A 9090-nucleotide genomic window follows, 5' to 3' on the forward strand; every position below is an offset into this window, starting at 1 on the left:
TGGGTATCAATTTATGCCCATGGGTATTGAAGCGGGTGGGTATAGAAGATTTCTATGGGTATGAGTTTGGGCAGAAGAAGGTCGTACCCGCCCATACCCTATCCATTGCCATCCCTAATCGGATGTGCTCGTAGGGGTAGGATATGCGTCCGTTTGTGTTAAAGAATAAAAAGTCCAGCGGCGGTCGATATGTTGTCATCATTTTTTTTTTAACAAATCTACTGATCCTCCGAGAATTAAAGGCCGGTCGAATCGCGATCCCAGCAATCGAGATCTGGCCGTTGTCACATGGAAACCTCCCAGGCCTCCGCCGCCGACCTGTCTGGGGCCGCCGCCGAGTACCCTCGCTGGGTGATATTCGATGACGGCGTTAGATATCGCCACGGGAAAGCGGGGCCCTGCCTCAGCCCCGCTGACTACAAGACTGTGGCGTACGCTCGCACCTCCACCGGCTACCCCGTCCACGTCTCCTTCCGCCTCGCCGCGCCGCCGGCGGTTTCGCCCCTGAACCTCCACCACGGCCTATTGCCGGACGGGGTGCGAATCTTCCCCAGCGTCAATCGCGGCCCACGGCGACTCTGTACTCTTACGTCTGCACATGGAGGACAGGCAGTACGTGAACGTCGCGACCGACTACTTCGTCTACAATGCCGGCGACCCCTCCCGACCGCCGTCGTTGTCGCTTCTCCCCCCTTGTTACATGAGTGATGAGACGGGGTTCCAAATCCATGGCCGCCGATCGCAGCTGAATATGGATCGGGAAACAACAGGCATCCTGCGACGCGGCGACCGGGAGTTTGTGTTGGCGGCGATCCGTTTTATCCAAGTTGTTGATGATGGCGGGGCAGGGGTGGTGGTAGCCGACCTCCGCGTGCTCCGGTCCCGCGATCTGCACTGGAAGATCAAGCGCCTTCGCGTCCACCACGACGTCAACAATGGCGAGGTAACTTCTTACTGTTGCTGGGACTACTGGGGGACCGACAGGGTCATCCCCGTCGGCGACCGTTTCTTTTACTGGGTCGACCTGTACAAGGGCATCGTCTTCTCCGACATGTCACAGGAGACCCCCGAGCTGAGGTTCCTGCCTCTGCCCGTGGAGCCCGTCGACCGTCGACGCGAGGACTGGGACAGGCCCGAGTCCTCCCGGAGCGTGTGCTCCACCGACGGCGGTGCCACGGTGAAGTTTGTCCATGTCTCCCCACGCTGCTGCTGCGGAGGCCCCGGCGCCACCCAGTGCGCGCTTTCCCGCCATGCATTCACCGTCACCACCTGGACCCTGAGGAGGACTAAGGGCCGCGACATGGGGTGGGAGAAGGACGCCGTGGTCGACTGCAGCGACCTCTGGGGCCTCGACGCCTACCGGCTGCTCCCTCGCCCGCCGATGGATTTCCCCGTCGTGAGCATCGACGATCCCGACGTAGTCTGCTTCCTGGTGTCCGAGCACAAGCACCTCCACCACGACGGCGATAAGACAACATGGGTGGCCATGGTCGACACGAGAAGGAAGACGCTGCTCAGAACTACCATCCTCTCCAAGGACAAACACTATCAGGGGAATGCTTTCCTTCCCAGCCAGGTCTCGAGCTACCTCAACACTTCGCCGGGCAGCAACAACCGTAAGCTGCCGGCAAGCGAAAGCCGGTGCGCGAATGACACTGTCGACGTGCCACCGGCGGCGAAAAGTGTGTGGCTTCTCCTGATCAGGACGTCTTGACGGCGCTGCTGGAGATACCCGGGTTGACTCACGATGAAATGTTGAGAGCCTACGGCGTTCTTGCCTCGGACGATCGGCGCAGGTACCAATCTCTCGTGGCACTCCCGATGGATATGAGGAAGGACTACTGCTGCATGTTGGTCGACATTGGGACGAGCAAGCAGTCTAAACTCCAGTGATGATATGGTTATTTCCTCTGTGTTGGCCGGTCCTATCATTTCTCCCGAGGCCCAGTAAATCACTGTGCCCCTTCGAAATTGTTCGTATGGATACAATAAATTTTGATTGAATCCGTCAGATTTCGAAAATGTGGCTACATGATGGTTTGCATCTTTAGTGATAGTTACTCCATTTAATCAATACAGGAAACAGAGTACTCAGTTTTAATCTAATGCAAGAATTTGAAATGCGGTACTCCAGCTTCAGTTTAATCATCTTACTGTAGTTTTGTTGGTGCAGGAAAAATTGAAACAGTTTAATCAGCAATACTCAGTTTCAGTTTAATCATCTTCCTGTAATTTGAAACAGTTTAATCAGCAGCAGGAAAATAGTGATGTTTCAGTTTAATCATCATCAAGAATTTGAAATAGTGATGGAACATGGAAGCAATGGAGTACTCAGTTTTGTTGGTGCCAAAACTTCTGTAGTTTTGATATGTTGTTAAGAGTAAAATTAGGAAAACTGACTACTCCTGCAGTTCTAAGCACCGACTCCAGTTTCAGTTTTGTTGACTACAGAATTTGTGTTGCACAGTTTCTTGGCTGTTAAGAGTAAAATTTTACTCCTTGTTTTGGTTTGGAGTATCTCATACTATCAAAAGGAGACTCTGAAGTTTTTCTTTTCGTACTCTCAAACCCAAAACACCCTCAAAATCTTCACATTTCCAAGGCCTAACTCTCTCCATCTTCATCTTTTCGGAGCCTCGGAAAGGTAGGTTGCCCAATTTAGAGGTTGAGTGCGTCTTCTGCAAGGAAAGGCTTCACTAGAAGAGGAACTACAAAAAGTACAAGGCAGACCTGAAAAAAGAATTGGAAAAAGTTTCAACACAGCTAAAAATGGTATACATGTTAGGGACATTTATATTTGTGCCCCTAACTCGACCCCACGACTCAGATTTACCAATAATTCTCGAGTCTGCTCAAATTTGCCCCTCTTCCATAATAAGATGTTATGGTTCTATGGGGCCTTAGCACGACGACTTCCCGACTGTCTACTACAACAAGGTTTGCCCGGCTCCGGCGAGGGAGGGGCGATGACAGCGGCGCGCCTTCAGCTCGCTTCAGTGCTTGTAGTCGTCGTTAGGTGGTCTGCGGATCTGGATGTAATTTTTATTATTTCTAGTGTTCGTTGTACTGCCATGATTGAAGATGAATAAATTGGAAGTTTTCCCGCAAAAAAAACACATTACCGAGTTTATTTTAAAAAATAGGTGTTGTATATCTAGATTGTACTCATCAAACGAAAATGCCTCAGATAGTCAGACATATATACATCTTACTTTTTACAATTTTTACCAAGCTCAACTAACTTGCGTAGCTTCAACATGATTTTCTTAAATTGCGCACATAGATGATAATTCAAGATTCTATTGCGTATGACATCATAGGGCATGAAAAACAGGTGCAAAAGATGTTACCTTCACAGCTTCACTGCTATTATGGCATTGTCAAGAAGAGGTAGCAGATTGGGATGATTGAACAAGGATGAACCTCCTTCACCAGATCAGTTGCCCCCTTGCTCTGTATGACTGTATCCACCACCTTCATAGCGTATGTCCCATCCTTTGAACCAACATTAGCATGGCAGCATCAGAAGCTTGAGAATCTCGAAAATTTCCAAGTTCCACGCACCAATGAAAACAAAAACTTAAGTTCTATGCAACAAGTATTACAGAACTTAACTCTTAAGCCCAGCTGATGGCAACATCTAGTAGCAGGGGCAGAGGGGAAGGAGAAAATTATACAGACTCTGCACACAAAAGCACAAGGATGCATTTGTCAGCTTAAGAAATGGAAATGATTTCACAGATTCAAAACGAACGCACAAAACCTATAACACACGGAGACATGGAGGCGAGAGGTCACCAAGAGGTGAGTGGGCGAACTCAGCTGGGGGTACACGCAACATGCAAGATAAATCACTGACCTAAAACTTGGTTTGTTCTGTATTATGCCAAAAGAAGGTATTAGCGCTTAATATCTAAATAGAAGTGCAGGAGATGCTTTTCACGCTTATTATAAGATCCTTTTTATAGGATCACTGGCGCAAGAACCTGATTTGGCCTGGAATTCATTTGCTTATTAAGGCTTTCATTTGGCACCCATAACCATAAGTGTTGAACTAGAACTGAATATAGTCCCCAAGTTCTTGCAGCATCAGAGAACTTTTGTGGCCGCCAGAAATAAAAACAAAATCATGCATTTTCAAGTAAAAGGAGCTTGCATTGACATTTGACAGCAATACAAAGTCCAATAAATAGATATATATTCTCCCATCAGTGGCTACTAATAGCCAAGGCCAAAGATAAAAAAGATCAATGAACAGAGTCGCAGTAGCGAAGATAAAAAGACCAACCAAAAAAATACAGTCAGATCCAGACAATCAAAGGTCATCAATCCTGAGCTGTATAATAATGAAAATAAAGTATGACCACTCTAAAAAGGAACCAGACACTGGACCCCTAATCATAAAAATTGTGCATATATATAGGCAGAACAAATTAGATCCTTGTTGGAGTTACAAAGAGGAAGTATAAAAGGGAAGGAAGCAAAATTAGTACTCACCTCACCCATGAGGAACGGAAGCAGCAGCATCAACAGCAGCACCAAAAGGATAGGAGGGACAGTGGTGGAAGATGCAGTTGAAGAGGAAGATTTTTCTATAAACAAAATCAATGGCACAATGGAAAACATTCAGAATAGTGGGGGTCAAGCTTGCAAACAAAAGAAAATGCTCAAAATCTACTGTTTACTTTAGAACAATCAAGGCTAGTACGTATAATACAGAACAAGGACCACTATATTTTTACTTTTTGAGTAACCAACACGGTATTTTGTTTGGTGGACAAGCAACTTTTCAATTTTCAGAGGGAGGGAGCAGTCCTGAAGGCACGGAGTATTATGCACAGATACCTTAAATATTGCAACCAGACATAAATTGTGGAATATATCAGGACCTGTGGCTCCATTGAAGGCACCTCCAAGGCCAAAGCCTGGAAGAATTAGACAATTGCAGGCCTGTGGCTCCACTGAAGGCACTTCCAAGGCCAGAAGGAGCATTTTTCTTTGTTCAATTTCACCTCTAATGCAAAAAAAGATCTGCCTATTAGCTATGCCATGTGTTTACAATAGCATATTAGCATGCCTAGTCTTTAATATTAGTACGTGTGCAAATCCCGTTGCATAAGCTTCAACTGTAAAAGCTAGCCCAAGTACATAACTTCGAATTACCTGTCTCAGATTTTCCCAAAGTGCAGAAAAAGATTCTTGTTTGTTCTTAGAATTTACTTTTCCTGATATGATGTTTGTCCTTTGATTTGCACAACACTGCACACCCATCTGGTTTAATTTATGCTAATGAAAAATAGGTGTCATTGAAGAGGAGAAAAATGTACTTGCCTACAGTTCTTGCATTATTCTGACATACAAACCTTTACTATTCTGTTTTTGAAGTTCTGTACTGATAAGCATCAATTGTTGTAGTCCTCTGTTATGAAATCTGATGTGGATAAACGCTCTAGAAAAATCTGATACAACAATTTTAGTAATCATGGATTTAAAACAACCTGATCACTGCATCTTGCTCACTCCATTGGACCTCCACTTGCATGAGAAATAATTTGAGCTCCTTGTTAGAGGGGTCCTGCTGGAGACACACCAGCTGAAGGACGCTGCGTCCGGCAATAAGCGCACCTATCTGGTTTAATTTCTCCTAGTAAAAAAGAGAAGAATGTGACCACATACGCACTGTAAACTGATCCATGTGTTGTAACTTAATCTTGCAGAGTAACCAATCCAACCATTCCAAATCGAGTTCGGCAAGGTAATAAAGGATAGAAGACGCAAAGAGAAGAAAGAATACAAATTGACCTGAAACTGAAGTGTTGTCAGGGATAAGGCAGGCAGCTCCTGTACTTGTTGTCTGCATGGTTGTGCGGAGACCTACTTGCCACCGTCCACCTCAATTTGTTATGATCTTGATGGCTGTCATTTTCGATCGTGTTAGAGCTTAAGTCCACTGATTTATTAATTACTACTCTGTTGTACAGACACTCACAATGTAATATGAACCGGCAGGCAACATTGATGTTTCATGATTATATCTCCCTCGCAATGTAGAATTCGCAACCACATATTAGTGTTGCATAGATCCCCTATGATTTCCAGGAAGAAATGCATCACAAAATGTGACCATGATGTAGCATGGTTGCTTAAAAATATGATCAAAAATCCATGTTACAGTTCACTTGTCTCTTGCTGTTTGTACATGGTATATGCCATGCCTTTAGGAAATTTTGTACATGTTGATGATTTTATTTTATTTTGAGAATTTGGGAAGACTAATGCAACATGGGGAAACCTGCATCCCATATTCATAGTTATTTTCAGTTCTGAACTTTGAAAAATAGAGCAGGTCTAACAATTTGCAACTATGCCTATCAAACATTACGAGGAGGTTATATATACCCTACAACCATGGAAAAGTTTTGGCAAGATTTCTGACATTATTGTTTTTTGGTGAGTGACGAGATATGGTAACCTTGGGCAGAACATCTGGGTGTAGTTTAAAAGGTTACATTCTGAAATGCTGCTATACGCCTACATTGACCAAAATACTCGTCCGTTCATTACATGATGCAAGTATGTCAGATGGACTGATCATGGTCTGATTTTCAGCAACTGAAATGATTATGTCGTTTAGAAGGATATAGTAAGCTGGAGAACATTTTAAATTTCCAACTATGGTCACTGTTTTCCGAAGACAAAAAAATGCAATACATTATTGTATTTATTTATTCATGAAGAAAAGTAGATACTGATAAAACGACTGGATGCTACTAACTATTTTTATTTATGTTGTTCTACAATACCAGAAATGCTTATGTTATATAACCTGAACGATAAATATGTTTCTTATTATATAGGTGTATGTTTTGAAGATAAACATACCTGACTGAGTGGACATCAGGGAAATCATGGGAAAGGCTGCGTACGGAAGACCCAAAGTGGCCGGACCATTCCCCGGACCCTGCAAGCGGGAGCTACGTGCACCGGGCTGCCCTTATTTTTAATTGGATGGCCCACTGAACCAATATTTTTCTTATGCTGAAATGAATGTTTCAAGGAATGTGCGAGCAATGTGTTAACATAAAAGGCATTGCCGTTTCTTATATATAGCAGTATATAATAAAAACATGTAATCTTGCATCAAATAATTTTGTGATCAGAAATATTAAAGATATACTTTGTTTCCGTTTTGATAACTATGTAAGTAAACCACATTTATAATATCTTGAAAAAGGAGCCCGTCCCAATATTCCAGTGGACCTTTTGTAGTTACTTGAATTTCCTTTCATGTCCTTCCTAGATAATTGTCCACACGTTTTTCTGCTAAGGCGCTGACAAACGTTAGCAGATCCCTAATTAGCATAAGCATAGGAGGAACATGCAGCAGTATAAGGACGCCATGCTACACGTCAAACTACTTGTAACAAACATTTTTTCGTTGTATATTACTTGATAAAAAAATCCAATAATAGGCAATAGTGATGCTTTGATCAAGATTTGTTTTGTCATGTTACAGTGGAACATACGCACATTGCCATCTATAAAAAAATATATTCATTTGAAATGTTAAAATGACTGAGCATGTCCTTTTAAATCGGTATAGCACTTATAGAAGTCTATTAGAATGGAAACAATAAGAAATTCTTTGTAAGCATAAACTCAAACACATGGTGGTCAGAAAACGCTGTAATCCACATCTTGATTTCTCTTAAGACTGAGACGCAAACTCTGGGTTCAGATTTACGGCAGGAATATATACAGATTAGTAAAGAAGCTAGTACTTCATCAAATGGAAATCTTACCTATTCAATATAGAAGTTGTATGTGCGTCAGTGTGCACTTGAGTATGATGTGTTCAGCCAGTGGCTGGGCAGCAGTGGTATGGCATCCAGCTGCTAGCACTTGCAGGGTGGGGCGACCGCGGCCAGAGGCGCGTACGCACGGAGATGCCAGGAAGCTGTGGCGGTGAGCACACGGAGCAGCAGCAAGAGTGCGGAGGCGTCTGGAAGTGTCACGGTAGGGGTGTTCTAGGCGCTTCAGTCGCGCGAAGTGGGATGACAGCGAATCCCGAAGATATTGACCGTTGGATTTGGTATAGTAAAGAGCAGACCATAGATCATTGTCTTTGTAAATTGAATCAATGGTTGGTATTGATTTGGGATGCTAGGGAGGAGAGAGAAGAGACAAAATTCAAAATTCATACACTATAGAGCAGTATAGATACAGAAAGAGGAAAAAGAATTTAGTAGTCACAAATTATGGTGTACTGCAGCCATTGAGGTCTCTTGCATATTGTTGTGGCTGGTCGTGGGTTTGAGTCCTAAGGTTATAAATTATTATATTTATAGAAAAGCTAATAATTTCCAAAATAGTACTTACCAAAATATTGATAGTGGTGGAAAATACGCATTTTTGAGAAAGGGCGGGGAAAATCATGTAACGAAATTTCGTTCACTCCCTACAAAGTGTACCGCATCACCACCAATCTATTGAGAAAATATAACCTATTGCCTAACCATATGGCAACTTAACCATGAAACCATGCTCAGAGGCATATCTTTCATAACAAAGAAATATAAAGGGAACCCAATGAACTCAACTACCACAAACATGTATCTGGATAACAGTAATCCAAATAAATAAATAGTAACAATAAAAATTGACAATGCTATCACCAACTGCAACCAAGCACCAATCTAGCTGGCTGGATAGCACATAGCACATTCACTGGGCATTGGTCAACAAGACAGTCATTCATTTTACATGGCAGGCTAATGAATACTGTTGAATTTGATGAACCACATGGTTCACACAAGCTTGACTTGGTTACAGAAAGATGGAAAATCTATTCATAATTCAACAGTCCTGTTCATTTCTAGGTTCAGCTAGAATTACGAACATGGGGAGGGACCTACTCCGTCAATCACCATATTTTTTCTCTCAAGATTGCAGCAACCAGATCCTGAACGGTGACTTCCCCTACCCCGGCCTGCTAAGCAAGACCAAAATATACTGGAGTACATATTTATCCCGCCAGTTTTAAAGTTCAAAGTATTTAATTGGTTGAAGGAGTGTGAATGTGAACTCTTA

General features: G+C 43.2%; 2 protein-coding genes across 3 annotated transcripts; one reads left to right on the forward strand and one right to left on the reverse strand.

The window, feature by feature from the left end:
* Positions 1–208: 208 nt before the first annotated feature.
* On the forward strand, positions 209–2225 carry LOC123493593 (uncharacterized). The gene has a single exon (XM_045227450.2). The coding sequence runs from the start codon at positions 599–601 to the stop codon at positions 1712–1714; it is 1116 nt and encodes a 371-aa protein (XP_045083385.1). The 5' UTR covers positions 209–598; the 3' UTR covers positions 1715–2225.
* Positions 2226–2307: 82 nt separating this feature from the next.
* LOC123493594 (uncharacterized) lies at positions 2308–9090 on the reverse strand. Of its 2 annotated transcripts, XM_073496329.1 has the most exons (8): positions 6883–9090; positions 5990–6086; positions 5499–5916; positions 4890–5014; positions 4498–4592; positions 3616–3682; positions 3351–3495; positions 2308–2730 (listed from the first exon to the last, which is right to left on the reverse strand). In XM_073496329.1, exons 3-6 carry the CDS (start codon positions 5540–5542, stop codon positions 3641–3643), a joined length of 306 nt encoding a protein of 101 aa, XP_073352430.1. In that variant the 5' UTR covers positions 5543–5916; positions 5990–6086; positions 6883–9090; the 3' UTR covers positions 2308–2730; positions 3351–3495; positions 3616–3640. The 2 variants fall into 2 exon arrangements, with proteins under 2 accessions (XP_073352430.1, XP_073352429.1); XM_073496328.1 differs by having other exon boundaries at positions 3351–3682.

This window comes from Aegilops tauschii, chromosome 4 (assembly GCF_002575655.3).
Source record: "Aegilops tauschii subsp. strangulata cultivar AL8/78 chromosome 4, Aet v6.0, whole genome shotgun sequence".
Lineage (NCBI taxonomy): Eukaryota > Viridiplantae > Streptophyta > Magnoliopsida > Poales > Poaceae > Aegilops > Aegilops tauschii.